Raw genomic sequence first — 25,112 nt, forward strand, 5'->3', positions numbered from 1 at the left:
AGATAAATATGTAAAGTACCTTATTTCGTTGTTTATTTATCTCGCCACGAGCACCGTAGCGAAATTCTCCACGTCTGGACCGATGGAACCGATGGACCGATGAAAGATACTTCGTGCAAAATCGATCTTGACCTTGAAAATCAAGATCAAATTTTGTTCGTTGAATAATATTGCACTCGTCAGGAGAAACAATAGTCTCAAAGGAACCATGGATCGCTAGTCAACCGTTTACATAAAAAAACGACGTTAAAAACGACATAAAAATAATATTCATCGCGTCAAAAATCACACAAAATTGCAGTACACCAAAAATTGCGTTACAATCGGCCAGGTAGTGATTCCACATGCAAAAATAAGTCCAGAGGAAAGAGTAACATTTGTTCATTTAAGGCTTCGTTTTCGAGAAAACCGAGTTGAAGATGCGGCAAGTAGATTTGGTACGTTATGACCAGACGTGCCACTTGATTCCTATTAAATAGTATTAGTTTTTCAACCCAGTTTCTCTCGATAACGGAGCCTTAAATGAAAAGAAAGTTTACTCTTTTTTTTGCAACTTATTTGTAACGTAGAATCAGCTCCCGTTCCAATTGTACCACCAGTTACATGTGACATCCTGTATATGTTAAATATGTTCTTTTCCTTGTACTCTCGAGTCCTCTGCATTCCATCGATTGGCGACTCGCCATTATCAAACGCAAACGAACACTTCATGTGGCAGGTCGAAGAAGATGTACAGTTCGATGCGCAAAAAAAAAATGATTTATTAAAGATCTTAAGTATATCTGAAAAAATTTGAAAAGTATACCTATCTACAACATTGCTAACTATGTATTTCGTTGACTAAACTAAGGTACAACTGATTAAATCACAAGTATTCTTTGTCGTTTTCCGAAGATGTGTTGCTCCTCCAAAAATCATCGTCAAACTGCTATCGGCAGTTCGCAATCGATGGGATCTTGAGGTATTAAGTATCGGCTGGGATTAGGGTAGTTTGACCCTCGAGTAATCGCAGTCGATCTGTTGCACGCACGTTGGGAACGGTGGAACCTCGCATGTGCATTTTACGCAGATCGAACTGTAAGTGTCTCCTTCGTTCAATACGTCGCCAATGTGCATCGTCATGTTGCCAAATACGCACATTTTACTCTTATCTGTAAGCGCAAGAAAACAGAACGCGGCTGATATTTGTTCCTATTTGAGTACGTGGTCAATCTCGACACGATCCACCGTGATATCTCCCGTAATGGGATCACCATAAGAATCAAGACCACAGATTAGAATATGTTCGAAAGTCCAAAACTTAAAATATTAAATTAAATTCTCCCTAATAGTCCCGTAGCTTGGAATAAAAAAATGGACAACTTAGCTATAACTGATATTTCGTGTGTGTGAGAGAGAGAGAGAGAGAGAGAGAGAGAGAGAGAGAGAGAGAGGGAAAGAGGGAGGGAAGAAGGGGAGAGGGAGAGAGAAGGAGAGATGGAGAGGGAATACTGCTAGAATGAAAACGATGCCTTAACTTTTTCATTTCTAATTGTTTATACGTGAAAATTTGATAAACATATCGGTCAGATTCTTCCAATTAAAATGAGACCAAATACGATATTTTTTAAACTATATTTGTTAAATTACAACGTGATTGTAATCAAAAATATCTGCCCAAACTAATATCATGTTCGGTTTCATTTTAATCAGAAAACTATCGGCAATATGTTGAAAAAGAAATTCAGCTGAAAAATGTTAGAACTAAAAAAATTGTATTGTTGTACTACGAGTTGTAATTCTGAGAATTTCTCAGTCAGAGGAGCCGCGTCGCGTGCCGCATCATGCGCTTGACCGAGCCTTAGCATAGGCGTATAGATAGTACAAAGACAATGTAAGCAAGCCTCTAACAGGAGCTATTAGAGAGAATTTACTGTAGTTCGAATTTCTGGCATAACCTGATGTAACATTAACACGATTCGCCTTTAGAACTTCACCGTAGAACTTTGCACAACGGACAGAAACAAATATGTACGCAAATGGTGAAAGATCTTAGCTTTGATACAAGCTAACCAATTCGACGAAAATGATCGATCTAAAAGGAACCTCGGACTTTTCGAACCAATAATCGGTAAGATTATTATTACCAATTAATTAATCGGTAAGAAACATACCTGTCTCGGATACAGATTTGCCATCGTGATTGTGAACGATAGTGTCATTCTCACTGTCTGCAAGAATAGAAAGATTTTGTAAAAACGAGACGATATTTCCGAAGTCTCCAGTTGACGAACCATAAATTAAGTGGGAAAACTTACGACATCTAGAAGAGTAACTGCAATCCGTTTGTGGGTTTTGATTGCTATAAAAGACCGGCGCGCATTTCTCGTGTATGTCGTCGGCGTGTCGGAAGAGAGGGTCGCAGTATCCGTGTTTCGGTTTCCTGCAGAAAGGCTTGATATTCTCACCTAAACCGACACGAAAATTCCTGGATTAGAAACAGTACAAATTTTCTTATACGTTATCGTTGCATTTCATACTCCAAATAGAACGTATATGTATAGTCACGTCAGTAATAATAATAATAATAATAATATATATAATATTATTAATATATATATTATATATATTATATTATATAATATATTATATATATAATATTATTAATATATATATTATATAATATTATATAATATATTATATATATTATATTATATAATAACGGCCTCAAATTTCAAGGATGGGTTGTATTTTAAGAGAATTAATAAATAATATATCTCCTCGTTTACTAAAAATTATTAAAGCCAAGGCTTATCAAACCTCTTATTAAATAATTTAAAATTGATTATTTTGTGTGTCGTATCTCATAGAAATATTTATCGTCAACTCACAATTTCCGCTATGATGAAAAACAAAAATTCATTAATTGTCATTTCATTTTCTCTACTTTCTTTTATTTCTTCTTTATGTTTATTCATTGTGTATCGTCTCTATTATTGTTACGACGACGAAATAAATCTTCTGTTTTTTCCTAATTCAAATACCATTTACATTTATTGCAAATCTCTTGCCTTAAATTGCCCGAAAAGTCAAAACGTCAACTTAAATACCGACGCATATATAACATATACATATGCATACAATGTATATAATATACCTTTGTAGTTCGGCAAGCAAGTGCAATCGAGATCCGGATCGGACTTTGGTTTAAAGGAATCCCCGTCGTTGTAAGTTACGCCATCCACCTCGCAAGTCGCTCTCGTTTCACCCTCCTTCACTAAATATTTCATTCGAGTTAATCCTCTTAACACGTTTAAAAACCCTGTTTTCCCTTATCGAAGGAAATCGGTATAGTATTTTAACACTGAACCTACCACGGTCAAAGCAACCGGTTTCTTATTTTGCAATTCTATAAAATTTAAAGTATTAGAGCAATATTGGATTATTATTGCAGCATGTGACTTATAATAAAAACTTTACAAGATCTCAATAACATGAAGAAATATAGGATAGCTTTCTCGGGGACTTTGTTTCCGAGAAAATCGAGTTGTCCAAACAATAATGGGAGTCGTTGTATCACCATTAATGTTCGGACAACATTTAAAACGCAATAACTTTTTTAGCACTGGACTAAACGACTCGAATTTTCTTTTTCTAGATGTTAGAGGGACCAGTCTACGAGATCATAACTAGAATGCTTTCTTTTTTAATTTCGCTATTGCTTGGAATAACGAAAAAAATTTTAAAAAAACTCACATTTGAATATTCAAACTGGATTTTCCCGAAAACTAAGTTCCAAACAGAAAAAAGCTGTTCCATTTTATGCTTTTTTATGAGGAGCCATGCTCGCTTGTACATGCTATTCAAAGACATCCTGTATATTCGATCTTCCTACTTCGACGAGGCAATGCACACCATTAATGTTAATTGAATTCATGCCACGAAGTTTACTCACAGCAAACCGGCGGTCCTGGACAACAGCTGTCGTACGAATGTCTTTGGAAACAATTCTCTTCTTGAGGGTAATATCCGCAGTCGACCGCGGCGCAAATAAACGAAGCTGCTCTGTCAATACATTAGAATATAATAATATATAAGAATATATAATACGAATAATAATATTATTATATATATATATATATTATTATATATATATATAATAATATTATTATTCGTATTATATATTCTTATATTATATATATATATAATAATATTATTATTCGTATTATATATTCTTATATATATATATATATATATATATATATATATATAGATATAGATATAGATATAGATATAGATATATATATATATATATATATATATATATATATAGATATAGATATAGATATAGATATAGATATATATATATATATATATATATATATATATATATATATATATATATATAATAATATAGAATATATAATTACGCATATATACAACGAAATAAAGTAGCCAACGTTGACAATCTTTATCGTTACTCACCGGCCACTATATCCTTTGGAACACGTGCAACCTAGGTCGCAAGGATTCTTGTCTTCGTCCCTCAACTGTTCGCCTAGATTGTACTCGTGGCCATTTACGTAACACTTGTCCCTCGACAAATTGTCCAAGTAGCTACAGTTGAACGCTTCGGGACAGCAATCGTTGGGATTTTTGTACACCGGCGTACAGTCGAGTTCCCGGTAAAACTTCAGCGGGCCCGGGCACTTCGTTTTGTCGCAGATCTCTTTGAAAAGAAAAATGCACGAGATGATCGACGAATCGGTCGGATCGGCAAACGGTTTTATCACAAGACGATGTCTCACCTCGAGCCGCGCAGGAGGCGACGAGAAGTGTCAGGAGGACGCAACGCGGTAGACACCGGTGACAATCACGACGCGCAGACATTGTCGAAGTGATCGCGCGGACAAATCGGCGTTCTTGCAGTCGCGTCGCATCTTTTATATCTCGTACCGACGCTGACCATGAGGAATATGGCAAGGTGAAGTGAGTGGGGCGTCCCATATGTCAAGGTCCTTTTAATGCGGGAACCCAAAATACATGACAAAATCGTGTTCGCTATTCGAACGGAAGCTAATTGCTAAATGGGAAATTGCGAATTTCGATTCTACTGGTTAAAAAATACAATTACGACGATCGAACATTTTTGTTCGTTCCCGGTAACGGTTATCGATGACGGAAATACGTATACTATCGCGGGCAACATTCGTGGACGAGAAAAATTCGCGACGGAAACGTTATTTCGTTCATCGATAACACTTATCGACTAGGAAAATTTATTTGAATTTTTCGTTGAAGTTGTGAAACAGTGTCGCGCTGCTCTTTGAAACGAGACCAGGGAAACACAAGCAGAGGCTAAGGAAACACAACGTACAGGGTGAGTCTCGTAGCATGACCGCACCAAATAACTCATAAAACATTTGTTCTGCGAGAAAATGTTTGAAATAGAAGTTGCACGGGTTCCACTTGGGCATATAGTATCGTAATCATAGTTTTACGTTATTTTGCTTTTTTATCAAGATACGAAGGTCACCTTCTATTGTTTAAATCGAATAGTTAACATCTCTTTCCGAATTCGGATAGATCGTTGTATTTTACATAAAAAGAGTATTACGTCGAATGGGGTCTAAAATACATAGTTACGGAGATATTAGAAAAAGTAAATCACGTTAATCAACGTGACCGTTAACACAACGTAATCGGACAACTTTGTTTACGAGCGGCCGATCGGTATTGGTGAACGCAGTCGTCTTATAAGTAACAACGTATGCAACAACGTGTTAGTCGTGCGTGTTTTGCAATAACAGTAGAAACTCTTGAAAATCTTTCTCGCTCTCTAATAATAAGATTACGTAATTATATTGATTGTAACGGGCAGCAGTTCGATCATCGCTTAAAATGAAACTTACTTTCGTTAACAAAATATTAATATCTCAGCAACTATGTATGTATATTAGACCCCGTTTAGTGCAATACTTTTTTATGTAGAATTCAACGGTTTATCAGAGTTCGGGAAAGAACATCAACTATTGCTATTTGAAAAATTGAAGGTCACCTTCGTATCTTGTGTGTGTGTGTGTGTGTGTGATATAAAATAACATAAAACTGATAACAATACTATATGTCCCCCTGGAAGCCATGCAACTTCTACCTGAGACATTATCTCGTACAACAAATATTTTGTGAGTTATGTGATGTGGTTATATTACGGAGCACCCTGTATAACAACTATGTTAACATATTATGTACAGTTACTTTCATTAGTATTCGGACACCTTTTAAAACGAAATAACTTTTATTTATTAATATAACTAATATATATAATAATAATACTATAATATATAATATATATAATAATTAATATAACTAATATTATAATAATATAATAATAATATAAATATAAATAATAATAATATTAATTAATATATTATACTAATAATATTAATTAGTATATTTATTAATAATTATTTATTAATACATTCATTAATAATTATTTATTAAAATAACTAACGGTTACACTCTTTCCACCATAATACCGAGATTTGTTAACGGCAAATAGACCTTCATAAATTGCCAATGAATTTACAAAAACGCAAACTAAAAATTCCACACAACGCCTGAAATCCTCGATAACCATTATAGGCAAACGAAATCAATTTTCTCACGGATAACACTTATAAGCAATCGAAACAGTGTTTCTTACTACGATAACTGTTGCGTCTAACAAATTTCCTTTCCTTCGTCGTTCATGATTGCGAACTATATAACTATTACTTGTAACTAAAAAGCAACCGAATGGAAATAGTAATTGTTATGCAACGATGTTTTCCGCTTCGGCTGTTTATCAAATTATGCGAGCAACGTGCGAAGGACATCTAACGACACGAATGCGGGAACGGAGCGGAGAGAGGAGGAATTTACGAAGAAGTTTCGCCGGTTTCTCTCCGTCTATTATTGAGCACATTTTTCAGTTTGTTTCTTTTTTATTATGTTTCTCCGTCGATTTCTCTGTCGCTGTTTCTGTGCCTCGGGAAACTCGATCACGGGGAGCAAACCATTCGACGCAGCGGATGACCTATCCACCGATAGGCTATCGGTCGCCACTCGAGCGTTCTTCAAATTCGTCACGTAGAATCAAATCATAGAAATTCGACAACCGGATACTAATGCACTGCTCGTAGAGACGACCGGAGACTCGATTATTTACAATGGACTAGGACATTAATTAAACATGCACGGATGAAACATCGCGGAAAATGCTTCGCTTGAAACGTGTTTCTCCAAGGTTAATCGGTCAAACGATACCATCTTCGTGATTACCGTAACCATCTGTCCGTGACGCACAAGATGAAACAATAGAATCACGAGGATCATCGGATACAATTTGCCGAGCTGCTTTATTACTTTCTAGAACTATACAAGGGGAAATCCCCTATATCGACGTATCGGTCAGAGGAGACAAAAACGCAGTTGACGGTCCAAATACCATATAATTAAATACCATAATTATAATACCATAATTAAAATCTAAAAAGTGTTTTCGTCAACGTTTAGTGGTGATTTACCGAGGTGATTGATTTTGCGCGTAAATACGTTTTTTAACAAGTGTCATCGATACCTTGTCAAGGCCGTTGTTATTAACAAATTTGTCGCGTTGTTAACAAGCAGGGAGATACATGCAACCCCGACAAAAGGAAAGGAATCCTGATTAATGGAGCAAGTTTCCAACACCTTGCCATTCCAGACATTCTAAGCGAAGCCAAGCTGACCGCAAGCGAACAGATATACAAGACACAAGCAGTAAGCCACACTTATTTTTATTTCCCATAGTCTCTTATATCTTTATAATAGTATTTAAATAGTATTTATATAAGTATTAGTATTATAATAGTATTTAAATAGTATTTAAATATATATATTTTCGTTTTACATACTTTTAGATTGATCCGTCCTATCATCGATAGAACGTAGCAGCGAAAACATCGAAGGCAGGAGCAGCGAGGACGTCACAGCCAGGAACAGATAAATCGGAGCGGATAAATTAATTTAATAAACACGTGTACGTATATACTTCATTCGAAATGAATTGTTCGCTGCATACCACTATAAAATAGAAAATAAAATTTTTTTTCCAATATTAGTTTTTAACTTTGATTATTTTCCTTTCCCCTATAACAATACTATATGTCCCCCTGGAAGCCATGCAACTTCTACCTGAGACATTATCTCGTACAACAAATATTTTGTGAGTTATGTGATGTGGTTATATTACGGAACACCCTGTATAACAACTATGTTAACATATTATGTACAGTTACTTTCATTAGTATTCGGACACCTTTTAAAACGAAATAACTTTTATTTATTAATATAACTAATATATATAATAATATAATAATAATAACTAATATTATAATAATATAATAATAATAATATTAGTTAATATATTATACTAATAATATTAATTAGTATATTTATTAATAATTATTAACTTTGATTATTTTCCTTTCCCCTACGTTATAGTGTATTAAGTAGATCTTTTCCGTTAGTTGTCTTCTGTTAGTTTGTATGATGGTGTACATAACTATTTTCGAAAAAAAATCTACTTAATTAATACACGCTTAATATATTCTGGCTCTAGAATCCAGAATTTGAATTACCGCTTCTAAACCGCCATACTGAATTTTAGTTCGTTCAAGTTTGTAGCTAGTTCAGATGGCAGTCAAAGCAGTGCCTCAAAAATTGACTAAGAGTCGAGCCTTCCTGAAGTCACCCAACTTAACTGTGACTAACTAGGGAGAGAAGGAAAGAGAGAGAAAATTAGCACCTGCGACAAAATTCGTTAACCACTTTGTAAATTATAAGTGATCTCAAGTGATTTCTTGATGAAAGAAGAAGGAAGTACATACTTATAACCTATAACGTACAAGATTGTTTATTTACATATCGACTCGTAGGCACAAGAAATAAATATTTCGTGGCATTACAATTTATAATTAACATTGAGTATTAAACCGTCTCTGTTAAAAAAATCTAAACTTTATTATAATAGGTCAATAACATAGTATAATATGGTGATATGTTAACTTTGCTACGAAAATCCTATTCACGTGGGTTAACCTATTTGTATCCATACTCAATACTTGATCAACATCTGGTGAAAAGATATTCGCAACCGAAAGTAATAATAAATATGAACGAAGTTTGTATAGTACACGACGAAGATAGCGACAATTTTCAAGTATCGCTTCGATATGTTAATAATGATTTAAATATCGACAGACAATTCAATTTTAGAAGAACAATGAACGAACCCATAAATAATTTTCTTCGAAGACTAGATTTGAATATAAATAATTGTATAACGAAAAAGCGCAAAAAGGGCAACAAACGTAAAGGGACTGATGATATAAATTCAACAGAAAACACAGTTGACAATATTGAAACCAAAATGATCAAATTAATGAAAAATAATTCAGATCTTGATGGTAATGTTAGTTGGAAGACGATGTTGGAAGACCCGTCAAATATAAAATTGATTATTTTTGATACAGAATATATGTTCAAACATAATGTACCTTCTGTCACTAAAATACAATTACCATCATGTATTTTAGTTGGCTTTCCTGCATATCCTTCAACGTTTGTATCACAATATGTTGATAAAACAAAATCAACTTTTAATTGGTATAAATGCGAAGGTGGCAAATGTATTCACGTTGGAGAAGGTTACGTATATACACCAAAACTATCTAACATGGGTTATAAATTAAAAGTGTCATGTATACCAAGAAACAATGATCAGATTGGACCTATGATAGAAGTTGTTTCTAATGGTGTAGTAGAAGCAGGTCCAGGACCCTGCCCATTTGAAACTAGACACACTTTTACTCAAAGTAATTTATCTGGAAAAAGGTAAATTCGAACAAAAAAAGTTTTGATTTTAAATTTATTTATTTAAATGGATCATTAGTAAATTATTTGAATTAAAGTTTTAGAGTAACATCCTATAACATACTGGCAGGTGTATATTCTGAAACTGGCTTTTCTAAAGAAACATTGTATCCATATTGTCCACAGTATGCTTTATCTAAGAATTATAGGAAATTGCTAATTCTTAAAGAATTAATAGGTAACTTTTCTTTTACCAACTACTTGTTATGAAAATAAACATATTTAAATGACAGTAACAAATTTTATTACAGGATATAATGCAGATATTATATGTCTACAAGAAGTAGACCTCAAAGTTTATGAAGATGACTTAGTACCATTTTTATCTACATTAAACTATAATGGCATATGTAATCTTAAAAATGAATCAAGAGAAGGACTTGCAATTTTTTATAATTGGGACAGATTTGATAAATTGGATTCAAATTTTAGTATTATAGCACATGATACAGATTCAAATGATTTTAATACTACATGGCTGCAGATTCAAAATGACAATGTAAAACAAATGTTTGTAGATAGAAATACGATTATACAGGTATTAAAAAACGACCTCTATTAGACTGTTAACAATATTATAAATACTAATTAACATTGTATCTATTTTTAATCTTGTTGTGTCCTTAATGCACATACCCACGTATGTTACGTATGTCACACTATATTAACAAAGAACAGCGTTAAACTGTATAAACTTCATTAAATTTAAAACAATGTTTTATTTTCGCGCGCGTGCCACGGAAGAATTGTATGACATCAATTTTCTCTTTGCAATCATGTGAAAACAAGTTTGAAAATTGATTTACAGATCTGGAATGACACATTGTGCATTAAGGAATTAATAGAATTCTTAATCATTATTTAAGGAAAGGACTTGTGAAAATCTTCAAATAATGATCTGACAATCTTTACTTATGTTTCATACATTTTTAAAAACTATCAAATAACTGTTGATAGATAATATGTCAATTAATCGTTTGAATATGTATAAATTGTGTTGTAGGCAATAGCGCTGAAATCTAAAGAAAATTCAGAAATCTTAATTGTTGGCAATACACATTTATATTTCCGACCAAACGCAGATCACATACGTTTACTACAAGCGTATTATTGTCTAATATACCTCCAAACATTTGCCCAAGAAACAAAACTAAAGGTAACTACATTCCAAAAGTTTCCGAATTAAAATTTGTAGAGAATTTTATTAACTAGATAAATTTCCAGAATCCAGAATGTAATGTTAGCATCTTGTACTGCGGGGACTTCAATAGTTCACCAGAAAATGGTATTTATCAATTAATGACTCAGAAACTTATTCCAGAAGATTATGCTGATTGGAAGTCATGTGAGTTAATGTTATAATAAGACAGGAATCTGCATAGAATATTTTGAATTTGTTTCTAATATTACCTTATTAATCTATTATAGGTCCTGAGCAAATCATAGAAAATGTAACTTTGAAGCATGATATTAATTTATCTAGTGCTTGTGGTACTCCAGAATTTACAAATTACACAAGTACTTTTTCTGGATGTTTGGATTATATATTTTATCAAACAGATTATTTAGGAGTAGAACAGGTAATTCCAATGCCAAGTAAGGAGGAGCTAAGTTTGCATACCGGCCTTCCATCTGTAGTGTTTCCAAGTGATCATATTTCTTTATGTGTCGATTTAAAGTGGATAAAATAAAAATTAGTTTATCTTGAAAAAGTTGTATTTTTTATTAATTGGTTATACCTTGGGAGTCTTGCAATCGTCAGACTCGAACAATTTCTAGAGAGTTTAGGAACAAATGAATCCAGTGCAATCTAGAAATGTTCAAAGGTATTTTATAGGTATCTAGAAATATCTACTATCAATATTTATAAAGCAATGATGTATCTCCTAATTTATTACTAAATTGTACATGGTCTCGTATGAGTTTCATTTAGCCGTTAAAGTGCTATACTCTGCATTCATGTTTTCCATATCTCTAATCGAAATGATACAACTGACATTGTTGTAGTATATCATTAAAGCTCGATTATATTTTGTGAAATGTATAACTAATCGAGAGTTACTGTCACAGTTAAGTAAGATCTTCAGTTACATGAAAAATAGGGATTACAATAATGCATTATAAAAATATAACACAATATAATCAGACAGGAGAAATACGACCACATTGCTCAGTTTATGTTAATGTGGCATAAGAAGTGCAGTTGCGTCCAGTTCTCTGAATTTTTACTACCAGTTTTCGAAAAGATGACAGGACATACAGAAACTTGTAGGAATCTATAATGTATGGTAGAAGAGTGGAATCTCGTAGATTTCTATGCACGCCACTATAGTGGACAGAATATGCGCGCTTCTTTCTTCTAATTAACTTTAAGCATCAAAAGATTAAACAATAATTGCAACTTTAAAGAATTTTTACGAAACAACCGCAATACCTTTTCGTGTCAGTACTTTTAAAGTAACATTTGTAATCTTAAGTTAAATACATACAACAAATGAGTAACAAAGAATCTTTATATTCCGTTCTACAATAAAAAATGAAAAACTTATATACTTTACAGTCTTCCAAATTATAATACGCGAACGAACAGATATCGGGGAATTGCAAATTTACATTTGTATACTAGAAGATTTTCACTCACACATTCTGTATCACATTAACTTTGCTGTATATTTTATCAAAGTCCTACACTCACACTTCAGTAGTACGAAGTTCACTTTAGTATTTGTATTTATGAATGTTTGATGTTACTTTACAAAACATTTTGTACAATTTAACACGTTTGATTCTTTATTAATAGAGGCCTGCAGGATTAATGAAGAAGTGCTGAACATACTATTATCATCTAAGACATTGCTGTTCTGACGCTTTGTATAACTACAAACATTTGTATATGCCTATGGGTTAAAATTCATATTCTGTAATCTTTATGATGCGTTAGAAATCTGTACCTAAATACAATCAATATCAATTTATATGCATTTTTTCTTAAACTTGGAGATCAAAATTAATATTCTTTTTGTATAATTGGGAATGTTCGTAGACAATCTCTTTCTCTAACTGTAAGTTCTACAAAATGAAGGTTTAATTCACGAACACTCTGTGATTACAAGGCCATTATACATATATATAATTACATAAAAAGAATATATAATATTAGCACGAGATATAATTAGAGCCTTAAATATTAGCTTTGCGCCAATTTATTTTAATATTAACATTTTTAAAAATGCTCCTCACTATTATTATGATTATTGCCCTTATTCATATATAGAAGAAAAAATGTATACATGACATTTTCTGCCTGCAGACCTCTTGTTTTTCGGACTGTTTTAAGAAATTTATTAATATAACCTATATCTTTCTTAAATAAGTAGTCTCGGTAAATTTTGACATAGTCACAATAGATTTCCAGACTGTTTCGGTATTATATGCTTTATATGTATATACGTTGAAATTTTCCATTTTGTTGCTGTTTACTTTCATTACAATTGATTAAACGCCAAAATTTGTTCGTTTTTGTAAAATCGCGGATACTAATAGCCAAGTATCAAGTAGTCACTTTCTCGTCGCTGTGTAATACAGGTAACAATAAATTTGTTTGTAAGTGTTAATAATACGTAAATACATGAGTTACAATTTTGAATCATTCTATGTATTGCGTTAATAAATAACTACTTTTAAGGACGAACTCTTTCATCACGTACTAAATGTAACATTTAAAAGGTGAATTATCAAGGATAATTTCTTCCATTAATTGGTCAAGATTATTGACGCGTGAGTAGGTACAAACTGAAACTTTACATTGAATACGCATTGTAAAGTATTTTATCACGTTTTAGACAAAACGGAACAAGAACACTTCCACGTCTGAACGCGTAAGTAGCAACGCGTAGCGTAAGATTACCCTCATGCGCTCAATTATATTGACATTTTAACGATATCATTACAGTAACAAAGTTTCCCTTTTTCTATCTTAATATCGACAAGAAAAAATGTAATACTATAAGAATTTACAAGTTTATACGTTGTTTTTCGGTATTTAAGATCACATTCCTCTTCTGGGTGCGCTTGGGACCAACAATTGTAAGGCGGTCATCGCATCCGGAAATAATGAATGGTAATTTACAACTGGTACATATGCTGCAGTGATCACGCGTCCCGCAAACCAACGGCCATGTAAAGAATTCACAGCCGCAACCGCTGTTGCAATTGATGGACATTTGACGTAAACATTACCTTGAGGAGAAGCCTGGTCTACATATACATGCAATACACCACCATGTTTGTTGCATTCTTCGATAACATCGTCGCGAATTTCTTTCGCCCAATTTGGATTTGTCTCACTGAAACAAAGTAATACAGTTTTATTAGTTTTCATTTAATTCATTTATACTAGCTTGCCGCGCAGCAGATTAGGTAATGTGTTAAGTTATCCCTACTTAACATACGTGAATACCATTACGCATGATATTATTTGAAGATAACTTTTTTTAATATCGCATATACGTTCCCCCAATAAAAGAACGAAAAATCTACTACTGGGTCTACAGATATGCATTTTTAGGATGTTGAAATTAATTAATGTAACTTACTTTTGCGGATCAAACATATTTGATAGCATAAAACATTGCGTTGCAATAGGGGGAGCAGCTTGTGGTGGTGGTTGTGGCGTAGACATAACAGGTGCCATGTTTAAAGCATTTGCAGCTGCGGGAGGAATTTCAAGTCCAGTTCCTTCTGCTAATTTGAACATTAATTGTAACCTAGAAAGCATTTCAATGTGATACTTAGTATTTCTAGAGTATAAAATAAGCACATTTTTAAAATACAATAGACTCCCATATAACACGAGTTCTTATAACGCGTCAATCATATTGTGATGATTATTTTCATATAATGCAATTTCTCGCACCACACGCTATAAAATAAAATGAAAATAAGTAAAACGAATAACTAATTACACTGGAACGAAGACATTAAACATAGCTTTGAACGATTCTAATTGTAACTAATAATCAACACTACAAAAGTGTTTTACCAGTCCTGATCAACTACTTATCACTATCATTACATAATTAATTTGATAAATTATTTCTATTATTGAATTTATATGGAACAAAATGTTTCATTCACACATATTAGGTATATTACTTCTACTTTAAGAGGAAAACTTTCGTATGTCACTATTTCCTATAACAAGCATTAATACAACCCGTAACGCATCACCGCGGTATACAGGATTCCACTGTAAATTTAAATTCTATATAAGAATTCTTCTTTACCTTCCAGTAGCACCTAAGTCAATACCACTCCTGTCTAGTTCATCAGTATCAAGAAGCGAAGGTCCTTGTATTAAATCTGTACGTTCTGTGACATTACCAACTTTCATAGGTCTGCCAGCAAGTTCAAAACCATTTAATTGTTCCAAAGCTTTTTTCGCATCGTCAGCATTCCTAAACTATAAACATACGAACATCAAATAAAATGACGAAGTAAAATAAGCAACTTATAATGTTTATTAATACATACGGTTAAGAATCCGTAGCCTTTGCTTCGACCAGTTTCTGGATCCATAATTAACTGAATATTATCAATTTTTCCGAACGGTTCGAAAATTCCACGAAGCATATCTTCGGTAATGTTAAAGTGAAGAGATCCAACATATAATCTCATAGGACCTGTCTGACCCTTTGGCATCAAGTTCGGCATAGAATTACCCATACGATTTTTTTCGGCTTGAGTGTGTTGTACAACTATAGGAACGCCAAGAAGCTTTTGGCCCGATAAACCAAGAGCCTGAAAACAAAATCAATGTAATATGTAGCCAGAAAATTTCTCAATACGATATATTATTTTTTTTATCACTAACCAGAGTAACGCTTTCGGGATCCTTGAATTCAACATACGCTATCCCTTTAAATCTTCTTGTCTTGTTGCAGGTAATGAGTCGAACATCTTGAACTTTGCCAACGCTGGAGAAAAATTCTTCTAAATCTCGTGCACGTATACGTTGACTTAACTGCATACAAAACACTGTTCGTGCGTCTCGTTCTTCTGGCGTTAATTCGTCGTTTCTACTACAGGACATATAAAAATATAATATTAATAATATAATTGTAATAAAAAATAAACTATCAGTTCAACAATTATATTTGAAAATTTTAACATTGTTAAGGAGTGCTTACATTCCAAGGGGACTAACACCTTTTCCAAATGGCGGTCTCGCTCTAGGAAGTGTGATCGGTGTAAGTGACCGTTTTCTTCTTCTGTCTCGATCCCGGTCTCTGTCTCGCCGATCCCTGTCTCTGTCGCCATCTCTTTCTCTATCACGGTCTCGTCGATCTCTTGATCTTGATCTGCGTCTACGATCACGATCACGATCACGATCTCTGTCTCTGTCACGATCTCTGTCTCTATCTCTATCACGATCGCGTCGATCTTTTTCCCTACGATCTCGCGATCGAGAACGGGAACGAGAACGGTGTTTACTCTTCCTACAAATCAGAAAATCAAAAAGGAACATTTTAGATTAAAAAAATTTCACTTATTTATGACGTGTAATGTTATGTTACGTAAGATATAAATAAAATTTATTAATCAATGTAAATTTCGCTTGTGCAGCATTATTTCGATATTGCAAAGTAACTTCCACAGAAATACGATATTCAGATCTACTATTTGGAACAATTATTGGTACGAAGTTTGTAAATATAGGAATTTGATTACTTTATACTAATGCCAATATAGTTTTTAGCAATGTGCCATGAACAAAGTCTAGGTAACCCCTCAACGAATACAAATATTTTATTTTACTTACAATCAAATGAATATCTATTCATTATTACATCTATAACAAATGAAAACATAAAAGTGAAGATATAAAGAGAAGGAACATATGAAAAAATGTACAGAAAATAATCTATGAACACAAATAAAAATGTAACATGAGCCTCTCGAGATAAGATAAAATAACTTAGTTCATACAAGGTATGAAGCCTGGCAACATATCAGAGAACAGCAATTCATACAACATATAAAGCTGATCGCTGAGGGATTAAACCTTTAAATAAAATTATATGCAACATTCTGTAATAAACAACAAAATAAGAAAAATACAGCCTCTTTTTGCAAAAGCAAAATTTTGATAATACTTCTCAACCCTCTTTTTACACTTAGAATCTCCATTAATGAGAACTTACTATATTTCACATTTGTAACAGAATCTGTGTAGTACAGATATTCTTCCTAAATACTTACCATCTTTGGGTTTAACCTTTGGAATTATGAAAATAACCAGCATTTACACTAATTGTATGGGGTCTATAACAAAGAGAATATAACTTCAAGTAGCTATATATGTGCGCAAAATAACTGTTTTGATATTTTCACAGAAGATTAATATACACCTTAATTTAGAATGTTAAAAGTTCAAAGGAAACCATATAGGCACTTTTAAAAAAACTTTATGTATTCTTTAAAACAATGTCTTATAAGAGTAGTGGATATTGATCTATCATATTTTCAAGATAAATAGAAATAACAAAGTTACAATTTGTAATTGAGAAATACTTGGGACATAAATATCCAATTCTCTTATTATCCCTAGTATTTAATATTTTACTGATTATAAGTTTAAAAAATCATTTAATGCACTGCAACAGTATTGTATAAAATGTGATTTAGGGTGAGGAATGGAATAAAAAAATTGTTTGATCATGTTCTAGATTTAACTTAAGATTCTATAATACTTTGTGCTCTGAAGTATCTATCTTTAAATGGCAATGTGATTAATATTAATACAGCATACACTTTATAATCATAAAAGCACAAAAGGTAGATATTTTCTGAACAATTAATGCAATTAACAAAATAATGAGCACAAAGCATTGATTAAAATAACTAAGAATATCGAATATACTTACCCAGATGTTTTACGGCTAGACCCATTCTCCTTGGAAGATTTGTCTTTGGATGAGGAGTCCTGCTCCTACGAACAGCAAACAGTTGAATGCCATGCCAGCCAGCCGATGTGGCAGGGACGCGCGAACAAGGGGACAAAAAGCAAATCATAGAACGTTAGTAAATTTTGCAACAACAGGTTGTGTACAAATTGTACAATTAAAGTCTGACAATAGTATCAGAAATAAAATATATTGGTAATAAAGTTCTTTCTTCTGTTAATCTTTATAACCATGTAGACAATTCTCCTTTCAGCATTATATTATCGAAGATGTATATGCTGCTGAACGATGGTGCACTCTTGTGCTCTTTCTCTTTTCCAGGTACATTATATTGGTCTCTGGGGGCTGAGATGGGGAGACAGAGAAGAAAAAGAGAGAGAGACAGACGGGGCGAGCTTAGTGTTGCGATGCCTCGCATACACCTGGCTCAAACTTACCAATCGTTTTATCGGGTTTTAGGAAAGCATTGCAATCTTGGGTTGAGCATGCCTTGGTCTTAAACTACCAATGGCCAACCACACATCCTTTTTCTTCTGCAAAAGAGAGCCCTCATCAAAGACAGTACGTTTTTATTGTAACACGAGATGTGAACCCTAATTGCTAGCCTACAAACCCTTCATATATAGTGAATTAACTATCTCTATCCATGTAAAAGGAACAAAACGATCAACGATCATTTGCAGCTTCCAGTAGATACATATTGCTAGGTATCTTTATATGGAGAAAATGTTTCAAACGATTGAAAGGAATTAGTAAACCACATTGATGTAATGAAATAATGAAAATGATGTAAATGTAATAATGGTATAGGAATCATTGATTTATATCTGAGAACAATGTCTTAAAACTCTGGATTGTGATTACGAATATTTTATAAAACATTTTCTCATTTAGAATGCCCTAATTGATATTCCTGCTCGCCAATTTACCATGCATTTTTTTTATGAAGCAATAGTTTCAAATTTATAACCGTATAAATGATACTTCTTTAATGATAAATTAGAAAAAATGTTAAATTAAACAATAAAGCATATACATTGGTAAATGCTTTATCTCCAGTTTTCATAACCAATATAAATTTCACTAATATTACAATATTAATTTTACTAATAATATATTCACTTTAGCTCAAACCTTATATTTTGTATTATCTGAAAAATAGCTCTTTTAGACACTAATATGGTCCTATTTTATGACGTATTTTTCCTTAATAGTACAAATATTTAGTTTAACTAAATGCGCTTCCTCATTGACATAAGGCTACCTGATTATTTTATTCAAGTTTAAATAACATTTCAACATCTGTTTCTAAAAAACATGATTAGGACATAATTGTCTACAAACACATATATGCATAAAATACATTGCACATGAAATATCCCTATACATCAGAAATTACCAAGTCAACAAAAAAAGGTTTTAATTTCAAAGACTACAGAATATTGTTATTAGTTCCCCTAACATTGCAGGAAATATATGTAGAAGGTGTGTTTTTAACACGAAGTATTACAACCATAGCATATAAATCTATGAATGCATATTTATTTAATCGCTCAGCATATTTCTCCACGCTTTATGCATTTTGTAAAGATAAAAAGCACAGCATGGCACATGGCAGAACAGCACCTAATGATATTTTTCCTTTTTCATTATTTTGATTATTATGATCATAGAACATCATTTCACATGTCTTTTCCTTCCCTATGGTCATACATAGATGACAATAGCAATTCTATCTACATCGTGAAAATAATAAACGTTACTCTTTCTGTGAAAGTAAAATTCAAAGAAAAAAATGAGAATAAAGAAAGAAAAAAGAATTAAGTAAAAATGATGTTAGTGATGGCTTTTCTTAATACCTCGTATTTCAAGTGCATTCTAGGAACTCGCTGCCGAACATCCTACGAGCGCGAGGGTACATGTTACGTACCATCTATAAGTACAGAAAACGGAGGTATTGATCAATAGTCGGTATGAAAGACAAGGGTGTACTTTGTTCTACATGTATATACAGGAAGTAAGGATGGATGTTTCTATATTTTTTTCTTTCTCGAACGCAACAAAACTGAACACATCCAGAACAGCACACCACCGTAAGTGGATTCTGCGTGCGTCGAGATTAGAGTAGGCTTTAGAGGATTAAAAAAAAGAGAGAGACAGGACCTCGAGGGAACAAACCGAGACATAAAAAAAGAAGAAAAAGAAAAGCAAAAAAGAAAGAATTAAGTCTTACCCCTTTTTTGTATGGTGCCTCCAGCATCGCCTCGACATCCAAATCCTCCGCCATTGCGAGAGTCGGAGAGTTTTCTGAAATACCACGCATTAGCACTGGATAAACCAAAAACGACTACGATGATCGAAAGAAATGAAATGTGAAGATATTGTATAACGTACAGACTAGCGAGCGTTTTTAATTATATGATTTCAAACGTCTGAATAATTATTTAAAAGTGTAACGATCAATAACGAAGATGCGTGAATAAGAACGCAATCATACGCCACGCGATGACCAAAAGAAAATGGAAGACCGGATATAGATTGATATGGATGCAAAAGCCCAGCGCTACAGCGCCACCATCACCGGAAGTAAACGTTATGTTGAGAAGGACAACAACTGTTACAGTAGTGCCTCGGAATACTAATAATGAATGATGTTGGGGGGGCAAAACGCTCAGAAATATGAGAGTAGGTGCAGAAACTGCTTTTCTCTGATTGGTTGGCGCTTCACAGCTAAACAGTACTGCCCTCACAGAGTTAGACAAAGAAAGGAACTAACAAGTAAGCAAGCATTTACATATTCGGCATTGTACAATTATTCAAGTCATAAAGCGAATATTTGTTAACTGTTCTTGTTTTTAAGTAGTTTTATGAGGATATATTTATACGAAGCATTGATGATCAGTTCAATTGGTGGTTAAAAAGTTATACAAAAAATGTCCGTACGCTTGAGATGCATAATTAGGTTTCCGGTAATTTCTGTATACGTTGATAACAAAAAGATTGCTCGCTTTTATATTTTACAAACATGTAAATTACACATTCAGAAAGTAAAAGATAGTTCCTAAAATTATATTTAACAAATGCAATAAAATATTTAATTACCTAAACTTATTTAATTTAATTACCCACACTGCATTTCTCAATCCGGAGAATATTTCTATTTGAATTGAGTTTCTTTTTCATCCCTAATAGAAAACGTCGGTGACTCCATCTTGTATTTATCAAATAGCTACACATCTCTGGGTAATACCATAACTATAACGAAATTTGTACGGTCAGATACCGCTCTGGCACATGCTAGATCTTTTCGACCACGGGCGCCGAGCGATTTACAACCTCCCGTGTGTTCCATAGGCTCCTCTATTTAATAATAACGGTCCTTTTCAGGCCCTCAAATTCATGCAAGCAGGAAAGTTCTTCCGTATATTCGTCATTTCTATTCGCAGTCTCTCGATTAAAAGGACCAAGTTTCGAGGACCCATAACGAAATGTTTCCATTTCTTTTTTGCCTATAATTGCCATTATTTCCTATTAGTTCCTCTACTAATATGTCAATCTAATCTAGTCGTAATACATATTTCGCTGGCTGTGTTTTTATAGTTAATTATAACCATACGGGTTTCTATGCTATTTGGACATTCAAATACGCGCGCTATCATGCCGATAGGGATTAATAAAATGGCCACTATCTGGATTCGATTACAATACGTAATACATTACATACATGTTTTGAAATTTACAATTGGATTTTTAAAAATTTTCCCAAATTTGTCATTAATTGCATCATTATTAATTCTTTCATTTTCTATTGAATTAATATATGTTGAACTTTATTTTCAAATAATTTGAATAAAATTGAAAATATTTAAAAAATTCATATCAAAAATGGGTTTATATAATAGCTACTATACACTTTTTGTATGCCAATTATTATTGTATATACATGTACCCTTTTGATACTGTTAAATGCACAATGTGCATACGAAAACAGGCTTCATACATTATAATGTATTTTATTTTTACATAGTACTTTTAGTATTTTCTCCGAAAGACAGTGTCCTCTGTCGGAGAAATATCGAAACGTGTTTTACACTACATATTGACGTGTCCTTTACAGAAGGCACTGCGTCCTTCCAGAATCAGTGTATAATTTTGTCTTAGACACAATTGTATGACGTAACAATCTGGTGCAGTTTGTCTAGTGGCCATTTTGTTTTCAATCGCACGACTGATTAAGGTATTTTATGCAAAAATATTTTGTGTAATTTTAGAATATTTAGGCAATGAAATTTTCAAGAAAGTTGTAGGAAGGTTTTCATTATACTTTTATGGGTGCTCATTTAGATACAAATCTAAAGTTCATATTTCATTTTGGGTAAGGGTTGTCCATCAAATTTCGTGTTTTTCTCCTCAATTACCTTTTGTCATAGTTTTCACTACCAGCCCCGTTGTGAATTAATAATTTGTGTATTAGAAAATAACTATATTCTTTGATGTCTAAATTATAAATTTATTATTTAAAAGGAATTAGAAGAATTCATCCTTTCTTCAACGTTTCAGTTTTGTATGGTATTACGTTATATTGAATGTACTTAATCATAATTTAATACAGCTCTAGTCTCAAGAAACTTTCATATTCATAAAATAAACGCATTTTGTATTGACAGTGTCCTTCAGACAATGTGTTCCACATACTTTTTCGAAAGTGACTACAGGGATTATATTTTCAATTATCAGTTGATTCAAATTGATTATAATGAACAACGTAGTTTAATGTATCATTGTTAAAATTATGCGAATACTGAATATAATAAGTATCAATGAAGGTACATTTATATACAAATTATATAACAATACAGAATCATATCTTATGAAAAAATGAGTATTGGGAATATAATACAAATTATAAAGCTATAGTATAGTAGTTGAACAAGGTATTCCTAAGTGATAATAGTCATATATTTATAATTATAGATTAGGCATCCAATCAAAGCTGGATTTTGTTGTGCATGTAGATAAGTAATGAAACATATCTAATACGTTTGGATTGTTTTTTCTAAATCCTCATAAAACTAAATAAATCCAAGCTTTGATTGAACTCTCTTCGTTTGAGTGCTGATAAAAAATTTGGTCTCTCGCTATAAATCCGCTTGTCTCTTGCAAACGCGTACATTTAAAACCAATCAGATAAAGGCGTGGTAAGAAGAAATGGGCATTGTACTTATAGAAGGCAGTTTCTATCCTTGTAGGTGTCCATCTGTCCATTCAGCCTGGTGAGAGAGACACACAAGCGCAACAATGGATTCAAAGCGGCATGAACGCGGCTCCAAGTCCAATACAGACTCACCGCCCGCTCCACCTTCGCCTCCTATGTATAGCACATCGTATACAACGTACGATGGATACAAAAACAGAATGTCATCACGTCGATCACCATCACCCTTGGACTATAGAAGCTGTAGAACATCCAGAAATGATTCACCACAGGATAGACGTAGAAGAAGACGCAGTGGTTCAAAATCTCCCCCAAGTCGATCACACAGACGATCTCGGTCATCTGACAGGGACAAAGATCGAGATAGGGACAGGGATCGATCAAGAAAATATTCTAGAAGAGATAGATCGAGATCTAGATCAAGAGGTAGGTCAAGATCTAGAGACAGAAGACGCAGCCGTAGTCGTAATAGGAGCAGAGATAGACATCGAGGCAGAGAAAGCCGTAGATATCACAGAGCACAGTCATACGAATCAGATACAGCTGAAGATAATACTGAAACAACTGTACAGCAACCGATTGTTCCTCCACAATCTAATGCTTTTAAAAATGATGGTAGTTTTATGGAAATGTTCAAAAAAATGCAGGAACAAATGCAACCAACACAAAAACCGACGACTTCTGTTCTAGAAGAGAAAAGTGTTGTTCCCCCACCATTAATGGTAGGAAAGAGGCGAGGAGGAAGGATTTTGAAAACTGGAATGGTTGCTAAACCAAAGACTGAACAAACTGTTGAGCAGCCCAAGGATGCTTGGTCGCTTTATATGGCTGAAGTGAAAAAATATAGAGAAGTTTGTTGTCAAGAAGAAGACAACACTAGACCACTGGTCAAATAGCTGAATTTGACTTCACATTTCATACTTTGTTATTTTGTTTCAACTGTAATGAATGTGCTTTTGGAAAATGCTCTATTCCTTATAACATTTTCATGATTACGTTTCAATGTACAGAATGGCTATCTACAAAGTGTAAAAACTTTGTGCTCAAATTATTTTAAATTTTTATAAACTTTGAACTTCAAGTAATGATTTGGACTATGAAGCATATGAATGAAAAGTGTAATGCAATAAATCCACTTTCCTTGTCAACTATCACATAAAATGTACAAATATGTTAATCAGATATCACAAATGCATACTATCAGATTATAAAGTAATTAAACGTAAATAGCATTGTTAAACACTATGAAATTGGAAAATATCTGTAGTGATAAATAACTATTATTTGTGATAGTGGTAAGTGGTGCAAGAGACAAATGGACTACAGCGAGAGACACATACAGAGAGTTTGCCTTTGGGGACAAAAGGGAGGGTAAAATATGTATCTCGGTCAATAAATATAATAGATTAAGTAGCTTGTAACTTGTTAAGCAGCAACACAAAATGGTCAGTTACACGAAAATTGGAACTCCTGATACGGCTGTCCTTAATGTGGGCGATATCAAGCCAATGACAGCACCATTTGACCCAAGATTCCCAAATCAAAACCAAACAAGGTAAATAATAAAATAAACTAATGTTTCGTTTTATAGTAATAATTTGCATTCATCTGAAACTCACCTATTCATATTGTTTTGGATACAGATATTGTTACAGTAGCTATTTGGACTTTCATCGCTGTAAAAAACGTCACAGCGAGGAGTATGAAGCTTGTAAATATTTCAAGAAAGTTTATAATGCTATGTGCCCTAATGATTGGGTAGAAAAGTGGGATGAGCAGATTGAGCAGGGAACGTTTCCAGGAAATATATAATGAACCAAGGCATTACATAACGTATGCCTCATCTTTTAGTGATATTGTTTACATCAAAACAGGATCTTGAACTTTTAATTTCCTGTTTGTAAAGTAATTAATATCAAATAAATTAAGGATAGTCTTATTTCTATCAATTTCCATCAGTCATTTTTCCTTTTCTCAATTTAAGATGGTGTAGCCAC

General features: G+C 33.2%; 4 protein-coding genes and 1 long non-coding RNA gene across 12 annotated transcripts; 3 read left to right on the top strand and 2 right to left on the bottom strand.

The window, feature by feature from the left end:
- Nucleotides 1-741: 741 nt before the first annotated feature.
- LOC117224893 (uncharacterized) lies at nucleotides 742-4,946 on the bottom strand. The gene is made up of 7 exons (XM_033478099.2): nucleotides 4,788-4,946; nucleotides 4,465-4,708; nucleotides 3,935-4,044; nucleotides 3,137-3,256; nucleotides 2,298-2,447; nucleotides 2,154-2,210; nucleotides 742-1,151 (listed from the first exon to the last, which is right to left on the bottom strand). Exons 1-7 carry the CDS (start codon nucleotides 4,867-4,869, stop codon nucleotides 982-984), a joined length of 933 nt encoding a protein of 310 aa, XP_033333990.2. The 5' UTR covers nucleotides 4,870-4,946; the 3' UTR covers nucleotides 742-981.
- A 125-nt stretch (nucleotides 4,947-5,071) lies between these two features.
- Nucleotides 5,072-8,119, top strand: LOC117228282 (uncharacterized). Of its 4 annotated transcripts, none has more exons than XR_013034699.1 (3): nucleotides 5,072-5,359; nucleotides 7,394-7,782; nucleotides 7,923-8,119. It is a non-coding gene; the product is annotated as an uncharacterized LOC117228282 (long non-coding RNA). The 4 variants fall into 4 exon arrangements; XR_004492279.2 differs by lacking the exon at nucleotides 5,072-5,359 and having other exon boundaries at nucleotides 6,381-7,551; nucleotides 7,648-7,782; XR_004492278.2 differs by lacking the exon at nucleotides 5,072-5,359 and having other exon boundaries at nucleotides 6,382-7,551; nucleotides 7,651-7,782.
- A 615-nt stretch (nucleotides 8,120-8,734) lies between these two features.
- Nucleotides 8,735-11,648, top strand: LOC117224863 (2',5'-phosphodiesterase 12). Its single transcript, XM_033478056.2, has 6 exons — nucleotides 8,735-9,897; nucleotides 9,975-10,114; nucleotides 10,188-10,474; nucleotides 10,940-11,092; nucleotides 11,161-11,281; nucleotides 11,365-11,648. Exons 1-6 carry the CDS (start codon nucleotides 9,062-9,064, stop codon nucleotides 11,625-11,627), a joined length of 1,800 nt encoding a protein of 599 aa, XP_033333947.2. The 5' UTR covers nucleotides 8,735-9,061; the 3' UTR covers nucleotides 11,628-11,648.
- Caper (RNA-binding protein 39-like protein Caper) lies at nucleotides 11,635-20,450 on the bottom strand. Of its 3 annotated transcripts, none has more exons than XM_033478058.2 (9): nucleotides 20,295-20,450; nucleotides 20,134-20,207; nucleotides 17,862-17,926; nucleotides 16,125-16,433; nucleotides 15,809-16,016; nucleotides 15,469-15,735; nucleotides 15,222-15,397; nucleotides 14,532-14,702; nucleotides 11,635-14,282 (listed from the first exon to the last, which is right to left on the bottom strand). In XM_033478058.2, exons 2-9 carry the CDS (start codon nucleotides 20,185-20,187, stop codon nucleotides 13,985-13,987), a joined length of 1,548 nt encoding a protein of 515 aa, XP_033333949.1. In that variant the 5' UTR covers nucleotides 20,188-20,207; nucleotides 20,295-20,450; the 3' UTR covers nucleotides 11,635-13,984. The 3 variants fall into 3 exon arrangements, with proteins under 3 accessions (XP_033333949.1, XP_033333950.1, XP_033333948.1); XM_033478059.2 differs by adding an exon at nucleotides 19,760-19,833 and having other exon boundaries at nucleotides 20,134-20,439; XM_033478057.2 differs by having other exon boundaries at nucleotides 12,432-14,282; nucleotides 20,134-20,440.
- Nucleotides 20,451-21,982: 1,532 nt separating this feature from the next.
- On the top strand, nucleotides 21,983-25,064 carry LOC117224904 (uncharacterized). Of its 3 annotated transcripts, none has more exons than XM_033478117.2 (3): nucleotides 21,983-22,137; nucleotides 24,549-24,670; nucleotides 24,759-25,064. In XM_033478117.2, the coding sequence occupies exons 2-3, from the start codon at nucleotides 24,558-24,560 to the stop codon at nucleotides 24,925-24,927; spliced, it is 282 nt and encodes a 93-aa protein (XP_033334008.2). In that variant the 5' UTR covers nucleotides 21,983-22,137; nucleotides 24,549-24,557; the 3' UTR covers nucleotides 24,928-25,064. The 3 variants fall into 3 exon arrangements, with proteins under 3 accessions (XP_033334008.2, XP_033334009.2, XP_033334007.1); XM_033478118.2 differs by having other exon boundaries at nucleotides 21,998-22,137; nucleotides 24,546-24,670; XM_033478116.2 differs by lacking the exons at nucleotides 24,549-24,670; nucleotides 24,759-25,064 and adding an exon at nucleotides 23,150-24,528 and having other exon boundaries at nucleotides 22,010-22,137.
- Nucleotides 25,065-25,112: the final 48 nt, after the last annotated feature.

Source organism: Megalopta genalis, chromosome 13, assembly GCF_051020955.1.
Source record: "Megalopta genalis isolate 19385.01 chromosome 13, iyMegGena1_principal, whole genome shotgun sequence".
Lineage (NCBI taxonomy): Eukaryota > Metazoa > Arthropoda > Insecta > Hymenoptera > Halictidae > Megalopta > Megalopta genalis.

Coding starts and splice junctions, on each gene's coding strand:
- LOC117224863 (XM_033478056.2), top strand. CDS start 9,062: ATGTTAACTTTGCTACGAAAATCCTATTCACGTGGGTTAACCTATTTG. Junction 10,115..10,187: donor AATTCTTAAAGAATTAATAG/GTAACTTTTCTT, acceptor ATTTTATTACAG/GATATAATGCAGATATTATA. Junction 11,282..11,364: donor TTATGCTGATTGGAAGTCAT/GTGAGTTAATGT, acceptor AATCTATTATAG/GTCCTGAGCAAATCATAGAA.
- LOC117224893 (XM_033478099.2), bottom strand. CDS start 4,869: ATGTCTGCGCGTCGTGATTGTCACCGGTGTCTACCGCGTTGCGTCCTC. Junction 4,045..4,464: donor TCCAAAGGATATAGTGGCCG/GTGAGTAACGAT, acceptor ATGTATTGACAG/AGCAGCTTCGTTTATTTGCG. Junction 3,257..3,934: donor TCCAGGACCGCCGGTTTGCT/GTGAGTAAACTT, acceptor TGAAATATTTAG/TGAAGGAGGGTGAAACGAGA.
- Caper (XM_033478057.2), bottom strand. CDS start 20,223: ATGCGTGGTATTTCAGAAAACTCTCCGACTCTCGCAATGGCGGAGGAT. Junction 15,736..15,808: donor ATCCCGAAAGCGTTACTCTG/GTTAGTGATAAA, acceptor TTTTGTTTTCAG/GCTCTTGGTTTATCGGGCCA. Junction 14,283..14,531: donor AATATGTTTGATCCGCAAAA/GTAAGTTACATT, acceptor ACTTTGTTTCAG/TGAGACAAATCCAAATTGGG.
- LOC117224904 (XM_033478116.2), top strand. CDS start 23,199: ATGGATTCAAAGCGGCATGAACGCGGCTCCAAGTCCAATACAGACTCA.